Here is a 27,613-nt window from a genome sequence, read left to right as displayed (position 1 = left end):
AGGGAAGATTGAACAGTTTGGAAGTCTGTTACCTATCGATGTTGTAAAGTTGGTTAAACCAAGTAAACACCTTGGAGGTTTCAGGGTTATTGATATTTTAAAAAGTGCGATAAAATTGATTTTTGTCGATATATTCTGAATTTGTCTAAATGCAGATTCACAGTATACAGTGCGTATCAAAAAACAGTTTACACTTTGAAAAAGCCCTGGGAATTAAAAAATATGCAACATGTGGGTAATTTTTTCACATGTAATCTTGGGTTTGGGTCTCATCTATCTAATGCAAGTTAAAGTTTTGACAGAATGTTACACTTGAGTGAGCACTGTCCATTTTTGTAAAGCTCGCAGAAATCTGTTTGTGCAGAAATGCTTGTTTTCACGCTGTGTAAAGGGGAAAGGGCGAAATCAAACTTACCCTGCGAAACATTTCTCATCCATTTCCCTTGCACTTTTAGTCAATTGAAATTAAACGGATACATTCAAGCATTTTGTAACAATTTTGCCACCCAAATTGAAATTTCAACACTTAGTAAGCACAACCTTTACCCTTTTTGTGCCAGCTGGATCTGAGGACATAACTGAATCTGAACAAAAGTTTATATCTGACATCTCCAGCATTTTTTCACTAAGTTTGTATCATTTAAAGTGGGTTTACTTTTCATTTTTCATTTAATACTTGTTTCTCCACACTTTTCCAAAGCTTGACAATGATTAACAAAATGAAAGTGAAGCCTAAGCCATTTTATGTAAATCACATCTCAGTGTAAAGCAAACATCGTCACGATGGTCTCGGTGAGTGGGGGAGTGGGGTGAGGCGCAATGCACTCTTCGAAGTGTTTTGGCCAAGAAAACAAGTTAAAAAAGGTAAAAGATATCTTCAAATCAATTTTACTAGCTAAATTCCTCGTGTTCTTCATGATTAAGGTCTACTTTTATTCGCATAACTATTTTAGAGTTCTGCGCAAATCATTTTTCACTAACTTTTCAAAAGTAAGTGGTGCTCATTCAGGCGGATATATTTTTTGACAGTTATATCGTCATTTGCTTAAAAATGGATCTGTACCAATGTTAGAATGTGGAAAAATCTTCAGGATATTACAAATTATATAATTTTACAGGATTTTTTCTAAGTGTAAACTTTTTTTTGATACGCACTGTAGAGGAGGGAAATCCCTAGGGTCCTTTACAAAATGATGGTAGTTTTGTTGTGAAAAGAAAACTTTCCATTTTCCTGGCATTATTTTATATTTGTGTCTTTATAATGAAGTAATGTATATCACCTTAAGTTTCCTCCGCTCTCAAATGGAATAATACACATTCCTATCCTTTGATTACAACAAAATAGAGAATAGACTGTCTCTTTGGTTCAACAGACACATTATACCCCAAACCTTCAGATCTTTCAAAATCCTTCATATCATGGTTTATAATTGGGTTCTCTGTTTTGCCTGTCTCTCTGTCTACATACATGTAGCAGAATTACACTGTACAAGGTTTATATACATGTACATGAAACTTGAAATAAAAAACAACAACCTAAAATACAACCTATTGAGGTGACATGTTGAATTGATGGATTACATTAACATGTATATTCTCCAAACAACATTCATCTACACAGAGACAATTGCTATTAATCTCTGTTGCCTTGTTCACTGTCTTGCCTTTCATATTTGTTTCACTTTTGACTTTGAAAGTTCTGAAAGACCATACATGCACTGTGTGCGTTATACCATTTTCCTGCTTCTTGGTAGTGAGCCGTGTCAATATTTGGCAACCCACTTCCCAGATCACTGTGCCCTTCTCTAGTTTTCAATGACATTATCCTGCACAAGCACTTCAGATGTTTTTCTTTTGAAAATGAAAAAAAAAAACCTGTGTGTGAATATAAGTATGTATATCCTTAAAGGAGAATGAAACCCGTGAAACCATCTGAATCCATATAAAAGAGAAAAATCAAAGATACATATTGTTGAAAGTTTGAGGAAGATTGAATGAATAATAAGAAAGTTATGAGCATTTGAATATTGAGATCACTAATGCCATGTAGATCCTCCCATTGGCAATGCGACCAAGATCTGTGATGTCACACACGTACAACTCCCTCATTACTTTAGTACTTATTTCACTTATATTCTCACTTTTATAGAGTCTATCACAAGGTGAGGTGTTCTCTTTATGAGAGGACAAGTACAGAGGTTTCACAACATTATATCATTGATGAATCGTTTGTCATATGATTAGAATGAGCAAAAAGAGATGTTTTGGGGTATATTTTCAGTGTCCAAAACTGGACAACTCTCCCCTTTTGGACACTGAAAATGTACCCCAAAACATCTCTTTTTGCTCATTCTAATCATATGACAAACGATTCATCATTGATATAATGTTGTGAAACCTCTGTACTTGTCCTCTCATAAAGAGAACACCTCACCTTGTGATAGACTCTATAAAAGTGAGAATATAAGTGAAATAAGTACTAAAGTAATGAGGGAGTTGTACGTGTGTGACATCACAGATCTTGGTTGCATTGCCAATGGGAGGATCTACATGGCATTAGTGATCTCAATTTTCAAATGCTCATAACTTTCTTATTATTCATTCAATCTTCCTCAAACTTTCAACAATATGTTTCTTTGATTTTTCTCTTTGATATGGATTCAGCTGGTTTCAAGGGTTTCATTCTCCTTTAAGGTTTTTTTAAATGTGGTCTACAGAAATAATGCATAAATAATGGCTAATATAAAAATACTATATGCGTATAATAATTTATATGCACATAGGTGAATCTGTTAAAGAGAATGATAGCATTGTATTATTCAAAATATAGGAGCTAAAATGTGCCAGTTGAAAAACACTATTTTAACAGCATACTTAATGTATAAATATTTGTCTAAAGGTGGTTTCAGACCGCCTCGAAGTTCGTCAGTTCCAGGTATTCTCTGATCGGGAAATTTACCCCGATCAGAAAATACCAGGTATTTTGGTTATGTGAAAGCAAACTACGCGTAATTTCCCCGAAAGAAAATACCCGCTAAATAGTAGGTACTTGGCGAAATTACGAGAACTTTCGCGGGGATTTTTCCAAGGTCGCTGGTATTTTGGCGATGTGAAAGCAAATTACGGGAACTTTTAGCCCAGCGTGTCGTTGGGTGCAGCGCCGTGGGTGGCTGCTGGGCTAGTAGTTTTGAATCTCGCACCTTGCCTGCTTATTAGACCATACTGCGCATGCTCCTAACTTCAGGAATTTATCCCGAAGTGTATGTTTCGGGGCGGTCTGAATGCAGGAATAATTAATGGGTATTTTTTAGCCTAAAAATGTTCTCGTAATTTAACAGGGATTCTTGTGATCGAGGCGGTTTGAAACCACCTTAAGAGATCTGCATTGCTTGTGGACTAGTGAAGTGTATTCTGCCTTTTCTAAAGATCTAAAACTAACAAGACTTTCTAGTTCTATATTGCGATAAAGTCTTGAATTGATTTAAGATAGTCATTTTCATGCTAAGACATTGTTTGAGCATTTTATTTGTACAGCAAACTGTCCCTTCCATTTCATTAAAATCCAGTGTAAATGAAGAAAGTATTGACACTGAAAATTTTTTGTTTATTTTTCACACAAAAAATATATATATGTATGCTCAACACAGTGATATGTGGTATGTAAACAAGAGAGTTGGTTATCTCAGACACACAATCACTATTTATTTTGTATTTTATTATAGGAATTCATTGCAGTTTTGACAAAAAGAAGCTCTGTATTGCATTTATATCACAATAGGTAACAACAATGACAATTCTGCGTGTTTGTGGGGGGGGGGGGGAAATAAACTTTGTCTATGAGGAAAAAAATGAGTATTTCATTTTAAAAAATACATGTACAGTATGAAATATAAAAGAGACATGCATATTTGAATTTTCTTTTTTTTATTCTTAGGCAGGGCTCCACACTAACCCTTTGTTACTACTGGTCCAACTTGTTCATGTCGGACCAGTAGATACCCAGTTTTTCCATTTTATAGTGGTCCAAACCTAAAATTTACTAGCCCAAAATAAAGAAAAACATAAAAAGACTTGTTTGTTTTGCTGTCTTCTATTTGCTTTTATTGCCCCCCAAACAAAAAACATACAAAAGTAGGCCTACACTCACCATTATGCATAGAAGCCATTTCTCAATTTTGGAGAGCCATTTTTGTCTCGCCTGCATAGCAGAGCGAGACTATAGGCGCCGCTTTTCCGACGGCGACGGCGGCGGCGTCAACATCAAATCTTAACCTAAGGTTAAGTTTTTGAAATGACATCATAACTTAGAAAGTATATGGACCTAGTTCATGAAACTTGGACATAAGGTTAATCAAGTATTACTGAACATCCTGCTTGAGTTTCAGGTCACATGACTAAGGTCAAAGGTCATTTAGGGTCAATGAACTTAGACCATGTTGGGAAAATTATTTTCAAAATCTTAACCGAAGGTTAAGTTTTTGAAATGACATCATAACTTAGAAAATATATGGACCTAGTTCATGAAACTTGGGCATAAGGTTAATCAAGTATTAGTAAACATCCTGCTCGAGTTTCAGGTCACATGACCAAGGTCAAAGGTCATTTAGGGTCAATGAACTTTGGTCAAGTTGGGGGTATTTGTTGAATTACTATCATAACTTTGAAAATATATGGATCTAGTCCATGAAACTTGGACATAAGGTTAATCAAGTATTAGTGAACATCCTTCCTGAGTTTCAGGTCACATGGCCAAGGTCAAAGGTCATTTAGGGTCAATGAATTGGGGGTATTTATTTAATTACCTTCATAACTTTGAAAATTTATGGATCTAGTTCATGAAACTTGGACATAAGGTTAATCAAGTATTAGTGAACATCCTTCCTGAGTTTCAGGTCACATGGCCAAGGTCAAAGGTCATTTAGGGTCAATGAATTGGGGGTATTTATTTAATTACCTTCATAACTTTGAAAATTTATGGATCTAGGTCATGAAACTTGGACATTAGGTTAATCAAGTACCACTGAATATCCTGTGCGAGTTTCAGGTCACATGACCATGGTCAATGGTCATTTAAGGTCAATGAACTTTGGCCGTGTTGGGGTTCTTTGTTAAATTACCATCCTAACTCTGAAGGTTTATGGATCTAGTTCATAAAACTTGGGATATAAGAGTAATCAAGTATCACTAAACATCCCCTGTGAATTTCAGGTCACAAAACCAAGGTCAGTTAAGGTCAATAAACTTAGGCCATGTTGGGGTAATTGTTGAATTGCCATCATAACTTTGAAAGTTTATGGATAGAGTGAATGAAATGTGGACATGGGTGTATTTGACAAGTCTTAAGTCACCGTTCAAATGTCATCTATGGTCAATGAACGTGGTATTATGTCAATATATGAATGGTGTTTTTGTGAATGATTATTTTATAGTAGTTTTCAAAGTTAGCACTGCTGCTATATTAAATTGCGTAATGCAGGCGAGACTGCCAGAGGCATTCCACTTGTTAAAGATGCCAGAGCCATTTTTATAATATACAAAAGAAGAGAAAATAACATTTGTATCACTATCTTTATGAAGGTTGGATTGGATCTCTAGCTTGGGCCATCTCTACCCTGACGAGTCCCTTGACAGCCATCCTCTTGAGATGCTGTCAGACCCGCATCATCGCCCTCCTTGGCATCATCTTCTGTTCCTCTAGTCTCCTCATCTCATCCTATGTCACCAACGTCTACTCACTGTTTGCTACCTTCAGTATCATGTATGGCATGGGAATCAACTTTGCCCAGCACTCTACGCTCTGCCTCATCTACACCTACTTCCCGAAACAGAACTCTACAAGAACCATCTCCTTTGCTCTGACAGGATGCCAAGTTGGTATGACTACCTATTGTTGTTGTAGTTGACCCATGTGATGCAATTATTAGAATTGCATTTGAAATCTTGAAAATTTAAGTGAACAATGATCATATCCATATCATTTATAAACAATTAAAGGCCTGTTGGGTTTACATGAACCTGTTGATGGTGCATAGTTTTTGTGTTCTATTAGACTGTCTCATAACTATACAAACAAGAGAAGGTGTCACCTAAAGCATATAATGGAAAATGTGTTTGTATTTTTGTTTTGAAATTCTTATGTAAGCAAGGACAAGGTGGCGAAGAGTTCTAATGACAATTATTTTTGATGAATAGTTACGTACTAAATTAGATAGTTCAGCATTTTATGTTAATCTTCATTTGAATATTTATGGGGTATACAATGAAACCTATAGCTACGATAGACAGCATCTTGCTGATAGGGTGTTAAATAAAATCAAATGGAATATCTTACTTTTTAAGAATGTTTGAAACATAAGGTTGCGCCATTCTTAATCTGTAAACTGATATTTATTTTCTATAGGACTTCTTGCTCTGAATCCGTTGATGGCCTTCTTTGTTGCGTCCAAAGGATGGCGTCTTGCTCTTCGTATATTCAGTGGGATCGTGTTTGTCCCCGGTGTGATCAGTTGCATCATCCTGCTTCCACCCAGGAAGAAGAGCAATGCTTTGGGGAATCCTGAGACAGGTCAACGTCTTGCAGTCTATCGTGTTTGCAAGGAGGATCAAGGTTGCGAGGATCATGGCAATGAAAACAGCAGTAATGGCAACCAGGTTCAGGCATCATCAGGGAATGACGATACTCCAACAACACCAGGGGAAGATGCCAGTAATCAGATTCAGATCGTAACTCCCAAGGATCGAGGAGACTCGATCCCGAAGAACCACTGTTCAAAACCTGCCGACTGTAAATTTTGCGTGAAGAGCAAAGAAGAGGATGAAGATAGAGAGTGGAAAGGGGAGGAGGGTCCTGAGATTGAAAGGACTGCTGTTGAAATGAAGATGTCTAGAAATCCTGTGACATATTTCTTTTCCATTGCTCTGGCTACACTTTCCCTTGCATGGACCTTCTTCAATGTTAATCTGGTAAGTTCTTCTCAATCTTATACTTCGTTTTATGCACATACAGTAAAAATGTTTCTCTGCATACATTTCAGTATTTAAATACAAGTTAGGAGAATAATCACATTTTTAAAGCAATTTCCCAGACCAGAGTATGAAAAACTCTTATTTGGCCTAAGCTGAAAGATTTCTGTAGTTTCAAGAGATTTGATGTAGTAAGCAAAGTTGCTTAATTTTCTCATACAATATACACAATCGTAGAGCTCATATAATCTATTGATGAGCGGGCTCCTGTTCTTACATTCCTGCTCTAGTTCTTGATCTCTGTGTGTTTGTAAAGAACTACAAAATGAGTGGGGAAGAGAAAGAGAGAGATAGAGAGCAAGAGGGAGAAAAAGAAAGAGAGAGAGAGAGAATGTGTTCACATACATGTACATGTAAGGTCTTGATACATGTATTATTTACGACCCCAGTGTTTCACTTGTGAAGTGTGAACATCCAAGAACTTGTACTGTAATTAGTCTGTAAACATCGCAGGCAGACGGACCTCTATCATTACAAGTTGGACACCATACTCGTCCAAAACAGCACTTAGTAAAAAGGGTTATTTTATGATCAGGCGATGTACATGTATGTGTGCGTATGCAATGAAAAGGGTACCAAAATTATCAAAATCAGGTAAAAAAGGGTATACCGGTACTTTTTATCAGCCTTGAGTAAGCGCATGTAACATGGAAAGGGTATTTCACCCTATCATGAAAAAAAGAATACCGGTATGTGAGACATTATTTAGGTGAGGAAAATGTGACAAAATACTTGTCAAGGGTAATATGGGATGGAAGCAAGAATACTTGTGTAGTGTACTTTTTGAAAATCCATGGACAAGCGTGGTGTACACCTTTCAATGACTGTGCCTCCCCCCATAGCACTTTATTTTCCTATTTATTTTTCTCGTGAGAAATTACGTGAAAGCCCGTAATGCGCATGCATGGCAAATCACGTTTTGCAAATGGTGGTCTTGCAGTATCTGGTGAATTCAGCACAATAATTTTCAGTTTTCTTTGTCATATCATTATTTTTTTATATTAGAGAAATTTGATGTCCAGAATATAATTACAGCTAGATTGAACTCAATATAGACATCCATTATATTTAAGTTTTTTGGAGAAAAGTGTTTTTCCTGCATGCAAAACTGTTCTTTTTGGTTTAATAGAGGATGTTGCGAGATATGAGGGTGTTCACATTGACATGTACACAATCAGCTGCAGTTTACCTGATGTGTACATTGCAAAAAAATAAATCTTTTATACTTAAGACTGATGCTTCTGACTGGGCTTCTCAATGTGATGTTGTACTGTAGATGTTATGTTCTTCAAATATTTTAAATAGCAACTTGAAGTGTATGTTAACGTTAGCTCAGAAATTAAAAAGAATTATTTTAGGCACTTTCGCAGCTAAATGAAAAGTTATATTTTTCACGCTACTTTCAATCCGAGACCAAAGCGGTATAAGTTTGCTATGTTGCCCTCTTCCAGGTTTTGCCCATTGGAAAACTGTACAAAAACAAAGGGTTAAATTTTCCTGCCAGTGTGTTTGCGCAGCAGGAGACGATTTTAAAATAGCTAATTTCTGCAGCAGGCAATATTTGTGAAATCCAGTTGGAATCACTGTGTGTAGCGATGCTATGCGCTCTGTATATTATGCAACACATGATGATTTATGCATTCCCAGCTGATCAAAGCCAAGCTCAAGATTTGTACACGTTAAAGTGTATGTGCACGCCATGCATGGTGCGCGACTGTGTGGTAACAATTTATGTCACAAATACTCAATAGCAAGGATTACTTCATCAAGTTTATGATCAACCAGAAATCAGCAATCAGAAATCAGAAGTAGTGACAAGCAAACAAGCTATTATTTGTTCCAAGTAACGACTTGAATTACATGATTATACTGCTGTAGGTAATAAGAATAATATTGACTGGCTTCAGTTTTTGGGAGATACCTGAAGAGTGACATACATGTACACACATCTATATTTCCTTCAATTGACCCATATTGCCCTCGTCAAGACTTGGGCAATATGAGACTACTCTTTACTTTGGGAAATGTATTATAATATATTTCCCCCACAGCCAGTCGATATTTATATAATATTGACTGGCCTTGAGGGGAACACCAAATATTTTGCCCGCAATAAAGTCATATTGGCCTGAGTCTTTAGACAAGGACAATATGGTTCTTTAAGGGTGACATATTTGATGTTTCTCCAAAGAAAAGCCAGTCAATATTTTTATTATTATCCAAATCAGACATCAATGAATTAGCCCAGGTTCTTTATTTCCAGCTACTTATGACCTTCATACAGTGTTGTGTTTTCCCTGTGTAATGCTTCAAAACAGCTACGAGAACAGTTATGTCAATATTTAAGTAAGAAATAGGAAACCCTTATCTTTAACTTTTTGTTTTGATAAGGCTTGTCAATGTCTATTACCTATTGTGTATTCAAGAAAAGCTGTCAGTTCTTGTACAATGGGCATGTAGCAGTTTTATCTGTTGGAGTTTCAATTCAATGTACTTAAAAGTGCATGTAGGGGAGAGTGGGGTTATTGAGGCCTGGGGTAAATAAGATCCCATTCTTTGCTCACTGCTCAAGTATAACAGTGTCAAAAGGAAATGCTATTTCCATTGTATTCGAATCAGTTCCTTAGCATAAACAATGTTAAACCTAGCTGCAAGCAGCACTTCAAAATCTAAATTTTGAAAGTGGCATTGCCACTTTAGAGAGGCAAGTACTGTACCCACCCAGTAATGCATATTAACTTTTACTTACATGTATGTAAGGCATTATTTTACATGCCAGTACTGTAGTAATATTCAACACTTTCTCTCTTTCTGACGGGAAGCCTATGAACTTAACCTGCCCGATGGGGCAAATGAGCCCCCCCCCCCCCCAGATTAAATTCATAATCAACACTGTATGGTTACATCTCTTAAAACAATAGAATACAGTGTAGACATCTCCACACTTGTTTATGTACCGGTACACTAAAAGTGTCCATTTCCAATAGTATGTAGAAACATAGTAATATTACTGTGACAGTTGGAAAAAACAATTCAAAAATCTGTTTTTTTTTTTAATATTAGATAGGATTAATGAGTAAATCCTTAAATGGGGGCCTTTGGGAAAATAATGAATTATTTATCTTGTGATTGTTACTAGTAAATTTTCAGTGACTGTATCAAACCATGGACCTATAAAAGCTGGACATTCATCGGTTAGTTAATGAATTCACTAACATCTGACTGTCATTGTCATGTGAATAACATTCTCTTCATATTTATTTCCTGTGATACCATCATGGTCGCCGTCAATTAAACCATGAGTTACAGAAGCTTTCGGTGATTAGACATTTAACATTAGACAAATTGTATGCGCAGAAGGTAATAAATTACCTCAATTCTCGGAAAATTAATGTGCAGTTCTGGTCCGGGGGGGGGGGGGCACTCAGTATATAATGCTTAGTGGGTATGTGCCGCGGAGGAGACCCCTCATTTTTACACTCAAATTTCCGTTCCAAGGCATAGCATTTTTGTCTTATTGAGAAAAAGAACAAAGAAAGCCGCTCCAAAGCATAGCATTTTCTTCTTCATCGAGAAAAAAGAAGAAAGAAATCTGCTCCAAAGCGTCGCATATTTTTCGTTACGCCGTTCTGGTCGCATTGATCTGCTAGAAGGAGCTGCAATTTTGGTGAAAAGCGGCCGCAGAGCGCTGTCCGACCATCGCCTCTGCGCGAGCGCACCCGGCGGAGGCCGCGCTAGCTGCATCAAGCTGGCGATCCGTTCCAAGGACCCCTGTTTTCACAAACATTTGTAGTTCCGAAGCCAATTCCGAGGACCCTCCTTTTCCAATTAGCCCGCTCCAAGGCCCCCGTTTTTTGTCTCGCCCGCGGCACACCCCTACCACTTTTTTGGTCGAGTGCCCCCCCCCCCCCCCCCCCGGGTTCTGGTTTACAAATGGTTATCTTAGTTCCATGGTTTTTATTTTGAAAAATATATGAATATTTCAAGATAGAGGCTGAAATGAAATTGATTGATTGTAATTTATAATCACATTTTAAAGATTTCCTCATAATATTCCAGAGAAACATGGTGGGTTTCTTGTAGGGGTCCTCCCCCGCTCGTTGTTAGAAAAGTCATTATGAGTGTGCAGAACGTGCAAATCGATAATAATAAATTTGATATATCACAACGATCGTCTGCTTCTCAATTTGCTGTTTCAAATCTGTAACATCTTAATTGAAAGGTATAATCTGTTACAAGACATCAGCCAACAAACGACAAAAAGAAGAAAACATTCCTTTGTAAAGATCAGATACGCCTTGGTAGTCGCTATTGTTAAAGCACCTGTATGTTCTCATTAATATGCACATAATCAGGAGACGGCGACTATGATTGCATCAAAAGAATGCTCGCGTTAATCGTCCATTTCTTATAGGTCCATGATCAAACCAACTGAAGTATTTTTATATAGCACCACAAAATGGCTTTTAATCAAGGGGCCTCATTTGCCCCATTTCGATGGGGCAAATAAAGCCCCCTGACAACAATGATTAATGCTCATCAATATGCAAAAGAGACTGATTACATGTAGTTCTCATATTTCTATTTGATCATTTACATGTACATGTAGGTCTACGGTAAACCCATTATTAGACATCTAATCATGTTTCTACTGCTATGCATGAAAAAGATATGGTTGGAATTATGAAAAAGGTGGCTTTATTTACCCCACTATCCCACGGGGGCCACTTCCATTGACGAGTGGATACCATGCGCGACCATGGGGTCTCGAAATGCACCCTAAACAAGTATTTTCCATATTTTGAAAATGCACCCCTTAACAAGTATTGGCGTTTGAAACCCTTTCCTTAAAAGTATTGGAAACAAAACGATACTCTTGGTATCCCCAGTATTCCCAGAACTGAGCCCCTAAACAAGTACAGCGATGTATTTTCCATATTCTGAAAATGCACCCCTTAATATATTGGAAACAAAACGATACTCTTAGCAAGTTTTCCCTGAATTGAACCCCTAAACAAGTACAGCGATATTTCAATTGTTATGTCACGGACGTCGGTCGTCAGTTTTACCTTTACCTACAGTACATCATTGTGTTTAGTACGGCCCCACCTCCCACACCTCGCGCAAATCGTACTGTAAACACGTAGTATTGACGGTCGGGGCAAAAAGTAAATCCTTTATAAAACATTTTAGTCTTAATTTTTTATAACCTCGCAAATTTGACCCTAAACACGTATAGCTTTCCTAGCGAAATAGATATACCCGTTTTTCAATATTTTAGTGTTTTTGACACCCTTATTACGTTATGTACGTAACATGCCCTATCTTAAAAAAGACATCCTTTTTACATGTTTTGTGGGGTCGCGCATGGTATCCACTCGTCAATGTAAGTGCCCCCCCCCCCCACGGGATTACTGTATGTAATGGATAGTTACGCAATCACAGTACTGTGAAAACACACGCTATAACCTGGCGATTTCTTTGGGAATGTCGTCATCACAACGAATTTGGTGCTTTGGCCTGCTGTTGCTCACAGTATTTCTTCTCCGATCATCTTCAAATGTGGCATGAAGGTCCATTATGGTAAAGCAAAGCCACCTATTAATTTTTGTGTGGGCGGAGACATCGTTGCCATGGTAACCATATTTTTGTGGAAAATTTGGTAAAATTTGTAACTTCTGCTTTTTTCCAGTTTGTCATAACAGTTGGCACACAGAAGCAATATAAGGTGAAGCGATGATGCCTGTCATTTTTGGTGGGGGGTCTTAGGGTTAGGTTTACAAAATATATCCCGATTACTCTATAATTGTATTCCCCAACAGGTGATACTGAACGATACTGTAGGTTTTGCAGAGTCATGCTGCTGCGTCATATTATTGTCATCAGATTTGGTACCCACAGGCAAAATGTGGGCAGGGTCATTGTCGCCATGATAATTGTATTTATTTGTCAAATTTCTGTGTGAGCTCTATATATCGCAATGACGAATGACGCGGTGGGTTCGGGGGATACATGTGCTCGGCCGCGCGACCCGCCAAGCATCTCTAGTTTTGTAGCTATTATTCAACACTGTATGATTTGGTATGGATGGGGGGGGGGGGGAATGATGCTGTGTCTGCCACTATAGTGTTGAATGGTTTTCTATCAAATTTTATTAACTTTCAGGTGAGTTACACAGACAGTGTCGGGATCACAGCAAACCATGGCTCCATCCTACTCACTATCTTGGCTGGTGGTGAAATGGTAGGCAAGGCACTCCTCTGCATCTTTGGTGATCATGTCCCCATTGCTAAGGTCTACATAATTATCGTCTGTAATATCCTCTCGGCGGTCATATCTTGCGGTATGATTTTCTGCAGGGACTTCTACAGTATGATCTCAATAGCTATTGGTGAGTGCTGATAATTTTTTTTTTTGAATTAGGTCAATCTTTCTGTCCATTCACAATTTTAAAGATGAATATCTGTAACACATCATTAAATAAATGTTAACTAGCTAATGTTAACCCATGCAATATAACAAGCAAACATGATAAATTACCATGTCAACAGTGACACCCCCTCAGGACACTGCAAAATATAGGAAGCTACATAGAAATAGTATGATTTATAATCTTAAACATGATAAACCAAAGGGGGGGGGGGCATGTTAAGTGAGTTGCATCATCCCTTTAGTGAAGCTCCTTTATATTGCCATGTTTTCTAAAAGTAAGAGTTTGGGATCAATGAAAATGTTGATTGTGACACGTATAATAAGGATATTTGTCTGATATTTTTATATTTAAAGTAGAAATATATTGCAAATCCTAAAATTTGAGAATTATATATCAAATTAAAGGAGAAAATAAGAGGAACACGATGGTGTAAATCATTTATCATGGAGACCGATGAAACTCAGTTAATTGATAGTTTAAAGTTCTCTCTCCGAATGCTTCAAACACGTCGAATAACGTCTGATATTTTGATATTAAATTTTTTTTAAGGTATTGGGCTAATGCGAGCCATCTTCAATACTGTACCGTTTGGAGCTGGTATAGAGATCTTTGGGACTTCCCGAACGTCGGAGGCGTCTACTCTGGCAATGTTCAGCTATGGATCAGGCTATCTTGTGGGATCAGTCATTCCAGGTTAATAATAATTCATTTTTTCGTATAATTATAAGAATGAAAATTTATCAGGTATTGCCAAGAGTATTTATTGTTACCGTTTTGATTTCTGTGTTTTTTTCTTGTCCATGCAAAGTCTGTTGTCTTTAGATTTTACCTGCCAATCTGAAAATTTTACTCGTCATTGTCGCTACAAATTTGTTGTATGCAAGGTTGACATCAATCCGGTTTATTCAACAACTCAATAATTTATTACATGTACCTCTTTCATTCATGCAAGTATTCCTTTTGTTCTATTTAGCGAACTCTCACACAGTTGTGCGAAATAAGGTTTAACAAATTATAATCGCAATTTCACATGTAAAAGTTGCATTTAAGTTCAAAGCTTAAATTTTGAATAACGACCTGTCAGATACTTAAATTGTTTGTGTTTAGTGTAAGCACACATAGGCATCTCGATCAATTGTGTTGCGTAAGAAGAATCTATTTGTTTATATTTTGTTTTATGATAATATGGCCCATGGAATTTATTGTAAACATAATACAACTTTGTTGGCGACTTTTCACCAATTATCTCTTGGCTTCTTCAGGTGAATGATGAACCCATTAAAAGGAAGGCCATGAGATTGTACGTATTCTTTATATTAAACTTGTCTTTGTCTAGGGCAAAGGAGATGGCGTGGAATCCTTTGAAAAGCCTGATCCCATGCATTGAAGTGAAACTCCTTCTTGTTGAGTGAGGGGCATGCCACTTTTCACAGATGACCTCTTCAATACCAAGTTTGTTCCACCTGGATTCCTTGTCAGAAATAATCACCTCCTTGATGTCCAATGAGTGTTTGCTCTCAAGAGCAGATGTGAGTGTAAACTGCAGACTCTGGATTGCTGTCAGAGTCACTACATGTCGGTCTAAGCGCTGGATCTAATTGAGGGCGCACAGAATTTGCACAATCTCAGGCATTTACAGGGCCTTGCTTGTTCACCTGTAGCCAATTGATGATTGCCAAAACATTGCAGCAAATTTGTTGTACTTCCTGATTTTTTTTTCAAGTCTTCATATTGAACAAGAGTGGACGAAAGATGATTTTACAAAGACTTCATTATATTTCATGTTTGTTTTCTTTATTGGAATTGATCATCTTTTCCAACATCATAGTAGGGTGAAGATGAATGATTCTAATTCTTTATGCCTCTGACCATTGACTCAGGTGGCATCTATGATCTGACTGGTTCCTACACGCTCTCCCTCGCCTGTACTGCAAGTGTCTTTGCCCTATCAGCCATCATGTTCATGGTCATTCCTCTACGCAAACGTCTTCATCGCTCCCTCATAAACATTTGCCGCATGGTATTATCATAAAAAGAAACATTAAGCCGTCTTTTCATGATTCCGTTGGAATTGATTTTGTTACCATTGCTATGAATTAGGATTCATCATATCTTCTGTCATCATAATATGGTCAACCTCGGGGGGGGGGGGGGACACTCACTTGATGACCCCCTTTTCAGATTTAGTTCTTTAGACACAAGACCCCTGTTACATAATATATGCGTTCCCCAGGCCTGCCAAAAGTAAACAAATTATCCAGGGCAACGTTCTCGCCAGGTTCATTCTGACGCTTGGCGGCGCGAAGCGACGCAAGCCGCGCAGCGGCCTCGGTGCGTGCGAAGCATGGGAGGGGGGTGTCCCCTCTCCTGCGCAAAGCGCGGTAGCTATCGAAAATATCAATATCGACGAGCTTAGATTGCTGCTAAATGCACCAAATTTTATGTCTATTTAATGCTTCTCCGGCCACACAGCCGTAACAGTTGCGCGAATCGGATTGAAGCAGAAAGGCAAGTACTGATGAAAAAGCTAGGTCAAAGGAAATGATTTGAATTCAATCTCATTTTATACTTACAGTTTATAGATTTATTCACATCGATGACATCGATAAACGTACTCCATACTTTCCAATGTCTAGATCGCTACGTCCTTTATAGAAAGTTCGATTAATTTTGTGAATGCGTGTCAATTACCGACTACATCTACAGACCGCAAGCGTAGCCCTTTGAGCTTGCGCCGCGCCATCACGCCCTTAGTAAATCCAAAGATTGTTCCTACTTTATTTGGACGCCTCGGAAGAAAACTTCCGAGGCTTCCAAATAATGGGCATCGGTATTCATGAGACGGGGTCCCCAACTTATATAATTTGCATGTTTGTTTGTTTTGTTTTCAGATACTCACTGAAACTATAACTCTCTTTTAAAGACTTCTGTTGATGATGTTTATACTAATAATATCCAATCAAGATTCGTTTGTCACTGTCAATTATTGCTATGTTCATTTGTATTGTTTTATACTCACCTATAAAATAATGAATGTGTCCATCACGAGCGGGAGAAATATTTTTAGTCATTCATAATACACTAATATTACGATTTTGTTCTTATTATAATTAATTGCGATTTAAAATATTTTGAAAGTAAAGCTTAATTGACAGGAAAGCAGATTTCTATTTTTAAATAATGCACTATGTTGGCCTACAAATACAGCGTGTGTGAAAGAGAGGAAGAGGGGGGGGGGTTGTAGCTAGGATGGTCGAAGGGAGAGAGCGAAAGGGGAGGGGTCGTGGCGTGGACAATGACAAGGGGATGTTGAGATCGTACGTGTGTGTGGGATTGGTAAAGAAGGCAATATTCGAAGCGAATGCATATTTATAGACATGTCTATACTACTACTGATGATGACGGCTGAATAATCTTTCTTTACATGTATATTTTGGCGATTTTAAATTTTAAAAATATTTCCTTGTACCATGAGTGGGAAGATCGAGGTACATGATTTGATAAATTGCATCAGTTTTTAATTTACAGAAATTCACGAACAGATTATTAAAAATGAAAAAAAAAAGAGTCAGAAAGATCTTCTTAATTTTATAGCCCCCATCCAGTGTAAACAACATGAAGAATATTTGAGGTCACGAAACCAGCTGATTCGCATTCAAACAATAGGTTAACAGGTCACGCACATGGCACACAGTCATTCCAAGGGCGGGAATTTGGGGAAACCCGTTTTCAAGCACAATGATTGGCTCAACCAGAAAGTGAATACTAATTAGATAACGTGCCATCGGCTTTGGGGCGTCTCGTTCACATTCCAACTCATTTCATAAATATCATCCATCGCAGTAATTAGGCTAACGACGTTGTAAAGATAACTCTATATAAAACACAATTCCGATGTAAAACATATAAAGACAGAAGTGAAATTGAAAAATTCATCCAACGATATTCAAATTATACTAGCAACTCATGTGGGCGTGAATAAACGAAATATGTATCCTCTAAAACGTTCACACATATCAACTTCAATAATTCATACTTGAAATGCATGGGCCGCGGAAAGGTTTTAAATGTGGGGGGGGGGGGGTTGACCATGCAAAAAACACAATCAGGTGGTCCATTTTATGTTTTTGTACACGGTTTTGGAAAAAAAGTGGGGGAGCTGAAGCCCACCCAGCCCCCGCGGCCCCTGACATGAATTGTCAATTCCACTTTGTTGAATGTGTACTTCTATCGAAATCTATTGAATCACGTACCCCTCCCGACCAAGGGTTGATTTTGCAATCGCCATAAAGGTTTGCAGCCGGCAATCACAGTAGACACATCCATAAATGAATATTAATTTCATTCGCTCCGAACATTGACTTAATTCTTTTCGCCAATCCCCTCCCCCACAAAGTCACAAACATCCCATCATTTTCATTTACATTGCCCACGACCACCTCTCATTATTCTCTTTCTCCTTTACACAAATTAATTTCAAATAATATTTTATTTTAAATCGTAGTTGTTACCGGGAGTTGTTAAGCAATTGTACAACAAATTCATGAAGCATTCACTGTGATGACTAAAAACATTTCTCAGGACCGTGACAGGTGCTTTCAATATTTAATTGGAAGGCAAAGAGTAATAAAGAACAATACAAATGAAAATACACTGTACGTATAACTCACATTAAAAAACAAGTCGTAATATGATAAAAAGTGTGAATAATATTAATAAAGATTATTACTTATGAAAATTATAACAGATTCAATGAATATCTGAAAATTAAAAAAAAACATTCCAATTAAATCAGTTTTGGATCCCATCTAATTTTGGAAGACTCGGATCCCCAGGGATCAAGGATTTCGATGCCATGTGCGATTTGTATTCTGTACGTGACCGTGGCGAGCGCAAGTGCAGTGACACAGAACTTGGTAGACACACCGTCGCGAAATTAATCAACACTTTCAAAAGATCGATGTAGAGATCAAGACTTTGGAAATTATGGAGTAAAATTGGAATATAAATGTGAATAAATCATTAATTTTGCTGTAAGTAAATGAGTTGGACATTATATCAATCCATTCCTGTGGCTTTGTCATTATTAACCTGATCTTTTAATAGTTTTCTCAATTCGCTCTACGGCAGTGTCATCAGAAATGCATTCAATGAATTCATGTAGATGTAGCTATATAAGGCTGGGGCCTGGGACGAGATGAAACTAAATTTCGATCGAATTTTTGTATTATTTTTGACACACTTTACTTTTGACAAAATAAGTGACAATATCAACTGAAATTCGTGACATCTAAATTACATTGCCCAACCCAGTAACCCACGGTACCCCTCTCTCCTCACTTTATTTTTGAGCGTATTTACTGCCATTTTAAAGACGTAAATAATTAGAGGAATGCGATACGCAAATGCGAGGTAAACATCTTCGCGCTTCCTACATAAGAGGAAGAGAGCTAAATTGGCCTCCAGTTGAGGTCGTATCGTATAAAGCATAGTAGCGAGTCAAAGAAATGGCGGGAAGAAATCGTGGGCGAAATAATCGACAAGTTTATTTTAGGATCTGAAAAGCAGATTTAAAAAAAATATATTATTCAGTTTTTGTGTAGATCTAGGCCTGTTTTACAGTTGTCGGCCACGGTTGTCGGGGAAGTTCACGGTTGGCGGATTTGCCCTGAAAATTTTCAGGGTTGTCGGCGCCCGCTAACCGTGACGCGTGGTAGCGAAAACTTGATCCAGGGTGAGCGATGCAAAGCTAGCTGCATGCATGGCTCACAAATCGCTTAACTTCATAATAATAATAATAGGCATTTATATAGCGCCATATATCTAGAAATATTCTATTCCGAGGCGTGTTATTATTATTATTATTACCCCGGCTTTAGCTCGAGCTGCCTTTCAGCGCTCATGCATTCAAGGAATTAATCCTGCCGGGTACCCATTCACCTCACCTGGGTCAAGTGCAGCACAATGTGGATGAATTTCTTGCTGAATTATGCCATGGCTGGGATTCGAACCCACGACCCTCTGTTTCAAAGTCAGAAGACTTATCCACTGGGCCACAACGCTCCACACTGCTAGCGCCCACATGCACAGCACTTGCGCGCACCGTACTTACAGTAGGCCTACAGTGCAGTACCGTAATCCTGTCCGTTTTTCACTTTGCCCGGTACTTATTTAGTTCCCAAGACCCAAGTATTTTGTCCTTAGACCCCATTTTAGATTTTAGCACACCCCATCAAAATATAATTTGAGTGCCCCCCCCCCCTTCCCCCGGGGTAAACTTGCACAACATTGTTTAATAGTGTATGATGTATGCCTTTTACTATTGACCCAAGTGGCATCTATGATTTTCTATACACTCTCCAATCTCTCTGTACTCCAGTTGGCTTTGTCCTATCAGCTATCATGTTCATGGCACTACTTGTTCATGGTCATTTGATTTTCTGTATGCCTTTCGCTTTTAACATAGATGTCTTAGTGGCATATCTGACTGGTTCCTGCACACACTCCTTGGTCTGTACTACAGGTGTCTTTGTCCTATCAGCTAATCATGTTCATAGCACTACTTGTTCATGGTCAATTTTGATTTTTTGTATGCCTTTCACTATTAACATAGATGTCTTAGTGGCATATCTGACTGGTTCCTGTACATGCTCCTAGGTCTGTACTACAGGTGTCTTTGTCCTATCAGCTATCATTTTTATAGCATTACTAGTTCATAGTCATTTTGATTTTTTGTATGCCTCTCACTATTAACATAGATGTCTTAGTGGCATAACTGACTGGTTCCTGCACATGTTCCTTGGTCTGACAGGTGTCTTTGTCCTGTCAGCTAATCATGTTCATAGAACTACTTGTTCATGGTCAATTGGATTTTTTGTATGCCTTTCACTATTAACATAGGTGTCTAAGCTGGAATATATGATCTCACTGGTTCCTGCACACCCACATTGGTTTGTACTGCAAGTGTCTTTGTCCTATCAGCGATCACATTCATGGTCTTTCCTCTATGTAGATATCTTTATTGCAATCTCATAGTCATCTGGCACATGGGATTTATTCTTTAAAATAATTTAGTTGTTATTTGATTAGATTCTGTCAGAATTCATTGCATGTTCACACCATTACTAATTTTCATCTTCCTTTCTTCCACCATAAAGGTGAATTTAAATGATTTTGACGGTGTTTTTATCATCAACTCAGGTGGCATCTATGATCTGACTGGTTCCTACACGCTCTCCCTGGTCTGTACTGCAAGTGTCTTTGTCCTATCAGCCATCATGTTCATGGTCATCCCGCTCCGGAAACAGCTTCACGACTACCTCATTAAGACGTGCCTAGTCTTTAAGGGGTCAAGGAGGAAAGTGGACAAAGATATCTACCAGAAGTGCAGTCAGGATGGTCACTCTGCCACCAACATTAAGATAGATTATCTATAGGTCATCAATACTTACCTCACCACCAAGATGTTTTAAGACATGCAAGTAGATGAACATGTAGGTGAGTCAGGGTGCAGAATAAGAGCCAAAAAGATGATATTTAGTCCTGCCAGACGTTTGTTCAGATATGATGACAGCAAAGCTCAAAGCTAAGTGTTGAGATATGATTGGACAAGTCTCGCCACTTGAGCTTATAAACCTGCATTACGCTTCAGTTCTCAAAAAAGGTCCATGCAGTTCATATGGAGAATACATGAACTCATGATTCCATTATAATATAATGTCATGATGCCGTAATGATTTCATTATTACTGATAATTTTATGTTAAGGTCACAATAGAAAATCAAATTCAGCTTCTAAGGAGTAAAGAGCAAAGCATATACTTTTTAGAGAGCGAATTTTATTATTTTGTAAGAACAATAATATTGCTGTATTTTCATATTTGAACCTTCTGAAAAAAAAAATCAATTTTGAACATCCCTATATTATGGTTCTTAGCATGCATGCTATAAAAACGAGTGAATTTAAACCTTTAAAATATAAACGGGACAACAGGTGTATAAATACATTGCACACATCATATAATGCTGACTTACTGTAAGGACACAGGGATATTGCATTTAGGCTGACTTACTTTTATCAAAACATAAATTCAACCCTGTAAAAACTAACCCTATAAAAAGTTATGAAAACTGGTGAATTTAACCCTTTAAACATAAACAGGACAATGGGTGTATAAATACATTGCACACATATAATGCTGACTTACTGTAAGGACACAGGGATATTGCATTTAGGCTGACTTACTTTTATCAAAACATAAATTCAACCCTGTAAAAACTAACCCTATAAAAAGTTATGAAAACTGGTGAATTTAACCCTTTAAACATAAACAGGACAATGGGTGTATAAATACATTGCACGCATATAATGCTGACTTACTGTAAGGACACAGGGATATTGCATTCAGGCTGACTTAATTTTATCAAAACATGAATTCAACCCTGTAAAAACTAACCCTATAAAAAGTTATGAAACGTGGGGGAATTTAACCCTTTAAAAATAAACAGAACAATGGGTGTATAAATACATTGCACACATATAATGCTGACTTACTGTAAGGACACAGGGATATTGCATTCAGGCTGACTTATTATTAGTATTAAACAGACTGGGCTTCTGTATTGCAGGAGAATGGAATAATCCAAATACTGAATATATTGTGTTTTCTTTTTTGTTGAAAGCTGTGAGTTTGCAATAGATCTTTTCTAAAATTTTTTTTTTGATTTCCATGTAATTGGGTATTAAATATCTCGCCTGGCAGAAAGCTTCCATTTGTAAGCTGTGAGTTTGCAATAGATAATTTTATTTATTAATGCATTTCCATGTAATTGGGTATTACTGTACATATTTTACCTGGCAGAAAGTGCCTGAATATGAAAATCAATTAAATTATTACTGGCAAAGGAAATGTATGAACAGTAGTGCTCTATAGTTTAAGTGAACCCCACCAGAAAATGGACATATTGAAAAGAGTTCAAGTTCTGCCATGTCTTAGATGTATTTAATTGTGAAGTCAGGTGATACTAATATTACATTCAATAAAGTTTGTTTCTCTGGGCTCGCCAAACATTGTAGTGATGTTGTCTACATTCAACATCCAGCATGAAGGAGTGTTTTTTTCAAAGGGGTTCACTAAATTTTTAGCGCTGTACCAGTATTCTCTAGTCTCTGGTAAACGTTTGATGTACTGTAATATGAACAACTTTTATGTGAATGGTTGATTTATTCACTATATATTCTGAAATAGATTTGATTAGGCCTGTAGGCAAACCAAGTCAAATGATTCCATTCTTGTTGAAATGGTCTATGACTTTAAATTGATATGAATTTTCTGTCTTTCCCTGTAAATATTTCCTTAGTTTACTCCATGTAAATTTGATATTGTAATGTACATGTACAGTGTACTATTATGAATAGAAATTCATGGAATGGTAGTGAAGATGTCTTGCCATGTGCATTGTGTAACTGTTCATGCGTAAAGTGATTGGTAATGCTCATGGTATTCTTGTCCTAGGGTTGAAGATTTATACACACATATCATTTTAAAAGGCAAGTGCAACACATATTTTAATTGCAATATGGATGAAAATGTTAGTGTTTCGTAAACCAGTGTGATGGCTCAGTTGGTAGAGCATCCACCTCACAACAGGGAGGTCGGGGTTCAAACCCCGACCATGTCAGACCAAAAGACGCTAAAAGTTGGGAGTTGCTGCTACCCTATTTGGCGTTCAACGATTCAAGGGGTAGAGCTACATCTATCTGGCGCTGCACAATGGCTGCTGGGCCCATGAACAATTGGGCAAAATACATTTTCAGAGTATTTCTGTTTCAGATTTATATTTCGAACAATAAATTATGGATTTTCTTCTTCTTTTTTTTTAACTGACAAAATATAATGATCAGGGGCCTGTTTCATAAAGGACTTGCAACTGTTGTAACTTTGCCATTATGGCAACTACCATGGAAACCTTGATTCTGATTGGCCGCTAAGCCCTGTTACCATGGCAGTTGCCACTATGGCAAAGTTACAACAGTTGCAAGTCCTTTATGAAACGATCCCCTGGAGGTTGTTTCATAGAGCTATTTGTATGTATGCTACTCATTACTTTACATGTGACTGTTTACCTTTTCTTGTGTTAAATGATAGATTCCTATTAAGTAGATTCAGCACTTGAAAATAAGTTTCAGTCTTGCACAGTCATGTGTAGCTTACAAACAGTTCTATGTACCACCAGCGATGTGATAGGAAGGATAGGAATGTACCTGCTTAGTACCAGCCTGCTTTTATAGCCCCATGTGAAGAGCTGACATCAAGATAATGGTTTTATACTGATGTTTCAGCAGTGCCTTTCAGGGGTTTTAACTATACAGATTTTCATTTGGTGACAGTTTCTCGAAGCAACAGGACAAAGTCAGATTCTAACTTGGCTTGTCCAGTTCGTAATGATTTATTAGTACATTTTTGAGGGCACAATGTGTATCAGCGAACAGAAATAACCATAATTCAAGTAATTTTTAAAGTTTATTATCTCAGATTCATAGAATGCAAGAACATACCGTACATAAATGATTAAACAAAATATGTTCATAATTATACATCTTTCATAATGAGTAAACTCTAAAATAGTGCAAATAGTTGGAAAATTCTGAAATTCTTTTATTTTGTAGGCATTAAATATCACAAGGGCTTCCCTTTTGTTGTCCATTTACTAATTTAAAATTTGCAAAGAAAGTGATCCAAAACATTGCTTTAAATATGGAGTAAAAAATAATAAATACTGATATTTTGCTTCTGTAGAAGCCAGTTGCCTCTGGAGTGTTAACATCGGCATGTCACATGGAATATCAAACCCCCGTGGAATGCTTTGTCAATGATTGGGATGCTTTACATTTTTTAATGTATTGTGCATGAGTTTCCTATCCTTCTTAACACATCCTTGTGTAACACCACCCTTGAATCTGGGTGTTAAAATTCATGTTATTGTGAATCTTTGATCTGTCTGTCTGCACACATTCTGTTTTGTAAATTGGTGAGCAGATGTTCCTATCCAATTGTACTTTATGAATGGAGGCAAATTTAGATATTTTTTTTCGTGTATTTTATTTTTTCAGCCATGGTGATTTTGTCTCGCCTGCATGAAGAAGAATGTGAAAATCTGAAATATTGTGTACAAAACCAGTGGAAAATGTCCACAAAATTAGCCATTTTGAAGCATGTTTACCAAAAAAAGAACCCCATTCCATAACTCTCTTAATTTATGATCAATTTTAATAAAACTATTGTTTCCATTTCTCAGGCTCTTTTTTATCCCCCTCTTTCATCTCAGATTGATTATTTCCTTGAGTTTATTTTCCTATAAGGATTTGGGATGGACATTCTCAATATGCTAATTTGTGTATCTATAGACTTGACATCAGACCAAAGAAGCTTTTCAACATTCCATAACTTTTTTTTTCACTTGTGAGTTTTTTCCATTTTGCCCTGCCCTTTGATATTGAAGTAGTCACACAATAGTTGGTTGAATTTACGGTGTTATTTTCCTGTAATGAAATTGATATTATAATGCTTGTGATATGTCAGGATGGTTTATATTCAATTGACATACAAGCAGTTGCTATAATTCTCAAGCAGTCCAAACTTGGACGAAACCATTTAGTCTACTATCAATTCAGTCCACACCACACCTTTTCTATTACCCATTTTATATTGTTCCCAATATATTGCCCAGATTGTCTTTATTTCCGGTGACACAACATTTGCCCCGGCGACAATTGCAGACGGACCAGTATCGCATGCAACAATAAGTTACAATAGCCCCCTACCTCTTGTAAATTTTCTTGTATTTTGCAAGGAATTTAACAGAACGCAAAGATAAGATAATTTTCAGAATACCTTTTATCTTGATATGTTATCTTGCGCAACTGAAAGGGATATTTAAGCGCCGTTTTTAACTTTACGCATAATTCTAGCTCTGACATCATACGCGCTCAGCGAAAGTTACAAGAAAAGATACAAGAATTTTCGGAATACAGATTTTATTGTAACTCTAAAGATACAAGAATATTTCTCTGAAGACAATTTTCAGAATATGGCCCCTGGTCTTTATTTTGTTAGGGTTAGGGTTGCTACATGTACATGTATAGGGTTTTATGTTAGGTTTAGGATACATGTAGGGTTTATTGTTAAATCCAGGGTATAAGATGGTCATTCCATTAATGTATAGAATTTGCAGCGGAGCAAACGTCATGGAACGTTCTTTCTACTTCAGCTTTCTAGTTACTTGGCACTTTGTCAAATGAAAATTTGATTCATGAACAGTTCATATAACCATGTACAGTGTAGACTAAAGTGGATATTGTATACCTAAGTAGAAATGTGACAAAATGATGAATGTGCTAAATATAGTCAATCAGACCAAATGGGAAACTGGCTGTATGAAGTATGAGTAGTCCATTTTGGACGAGATGAAACAGAAAGTATGTGTATACATACAGCGGGTGTAGACCTATCAGCGAATTATCCGTCAGGTATACGTTTGCTACGTGTAAGTACTTTCCACTTGTATGTATGTGTAATTTTTTTTATTGTACTCCATCCATTTGTCATTATAGCATATTTGCCTCAGACTGAAATATTGTTTACCTATTCTATTTGCAAGCATAAGCGTACTTCAATTTCTCAAGGTCACAGATATTACCTAGATATTTGTGTGTTACTCATGTTTTAGACCTTGCCAGGTTTAAGTGGACATGAAGTATTGCAAAAGATTTATAAGAACATGACAAATGCAACATGCAATTTAAATTTAAAATCAAATCTAAATGTTAAAGAGGGAGTAAATATCTACATAATACAGAGAATAAATTGACCTATAATTGTATTTGTATAGAGAAACTAAAATGTTTTAGAGGAAAAGTAAATTGTTTTGCTACTTGGTATTAAACATAATTATTGTGGTATAATGTATTGGGTAGTTGATAAGCATGTTATCATTCAAATGGGTCTATATTACTTGACTACACTAGCATTATGGGTCAGGAAACTGGCCAGGTAAGAGTTGTTGAGGACTCAAGGTGGCGCTATTGGTTTGTATCTGCTTTAAAGCAAACAATTTTTTTGGGGGGGTGGCATGTTAATTTTTTTTTATAATATAGGGTTACCAGGATGATTAACATGTAATTTTAGTTTTGAATTAAGAGTAGGTTACAGTTTATATGAACTTGTTTTTTGTTAAAAAGTTTGTTTTCAAAATATTGACATGGTTTTGAATTTCACTTTTAAGTCATGTCCAAGCATTGTTTCTCTGCCCATTGTTTGATTTACAAAGATCAATGTAAAAATGAACTTATTTCCAAATACCAAGGTCAATATGATGAGCATTGAATATTGTATTTGAAATTTCCTGAAATTATGGTCAACATGTCGTAGAAAGTTTAACTTTAAACAGATTCACCTTATATTTTGTTGTTCAGAATCTTTATAGAAAAAAATAAATAATATTTTCTTCGATATCATTGTGTACATCTATTGTATTCCATTGCAGTTGCGTGTTGGGCCTCTCAGGCCTTTTGCTTTGCTGCTTATTTTTTTTTTTAAGTGGCTGCATAAGAGATGACAAGATGATCATTTTGGACTGCACTATGTATACATTTGCCCAGAGCAAGTTGGTAGTGACATTTATAATATGATATGCAACACTGCAGAATGGTATGTTGGTCGTCAACATGTGGGTTGGTGGGTGTGTGTGGAGGGGGGGGGGGGGGGTTGGTTGAAAAAGATGATTTTGGTTTGGTTATAGTTACAAGGGTTATTTTCCAAAACACACCAAAGAAATAATGAAATTCAATGTTAAATTAATTTTCCCTGAATTCCCTAGCTGAATAGCAATGGGTAAAGGGAGTACCTATTAATGGTCGTGTGAGAGGACAAGTCTAGAATAATCACCTGACTGGGGTGCTCGATATCATATCTACTGCTTGGATAACAGTTTTTCTAGTGGTTACAGACAATGTAGATGAAGCGGCTACCTCCTGGACAGCTACACACTGCAGCCATAAGTAAGGTTGAATAATGAGCAGATAAGCATTACTTGAGAAATGTCCTCTGCCTTTTAACCAATATTCCAATTGATCTCTCAAATAATCTCATTTTATAAC

General features: G+C 37.0%; 1 protein-coding gene across 4 annotated transcripts; it reads left to right on the top strand.

Moving 5' to 3' along the window:
• The first annotated feature begins 4,378 nt into the window (after positions 1–4,378).
• On the top strand, positions 4,379–26,966 carry LOC129277478 (uncharacterized). Of its 4 annotated transcripts, XR_010292662.1 has the most exons (7): positions 4,379–5,874; positions 6,401–6,963; positions 13,189–13,414; positions 14,006–14,149; positions 15,337–15,476; positions 20,657–21,971; positions 22,038–23,100. XR_010292662.1 is itself a non-coding variant. In XM_054913651.2 (6 exons), the coding sequence occupies exons 1-6, from the start codon at positions 5,757–5,759 to the stop codon at positions 20,672–20,674; spliced, it is 1,209 nt and encodes a 402-aa protein (XP_054769626.2). In that variant the 5' UTR covers positions 4,379–5,756; the 3' UTR covers positions 20,675–26,966. The 4 variants fall into 4 exon arrangements, 2 of the variants coding, with proteins under 2 accessions (XP_054769626.2, XP_063951265.1); XR_010292661.1 differs by lacking the exon at positions 15,337–15,476 and having other exon boundaries at positions 22,038–23,261; XM_054913651.2 differs by having other exon boundaries at positions 20,657–26,966.
• The last annotated feature ends 647 nt before the right edge of the window (positions 26,967–27,613 follow it).

Source organism: Lytechinus pictus, chromosome 2 (genome assembly GCF_037042905.1).
Source record: "Lytechinus pictus isolate F3 Inbred chromosome 2, Lp3.0, whole genome shotgun sequence".
In the NCBI taxonomy this organism is placed as follows: domain Eukaryota; kingdom Metazoa; phylum Echinodermata; class Echinoidea; order Temnopleuroida; family Toxopneustidae; genus Lytechinus; species Lytechinus pictus.
The sequence above is the reverse complement of the archived record's forward strand: the minus strand, read 5'-3'. Positions and strand labels throughout refer to the sequence as shown.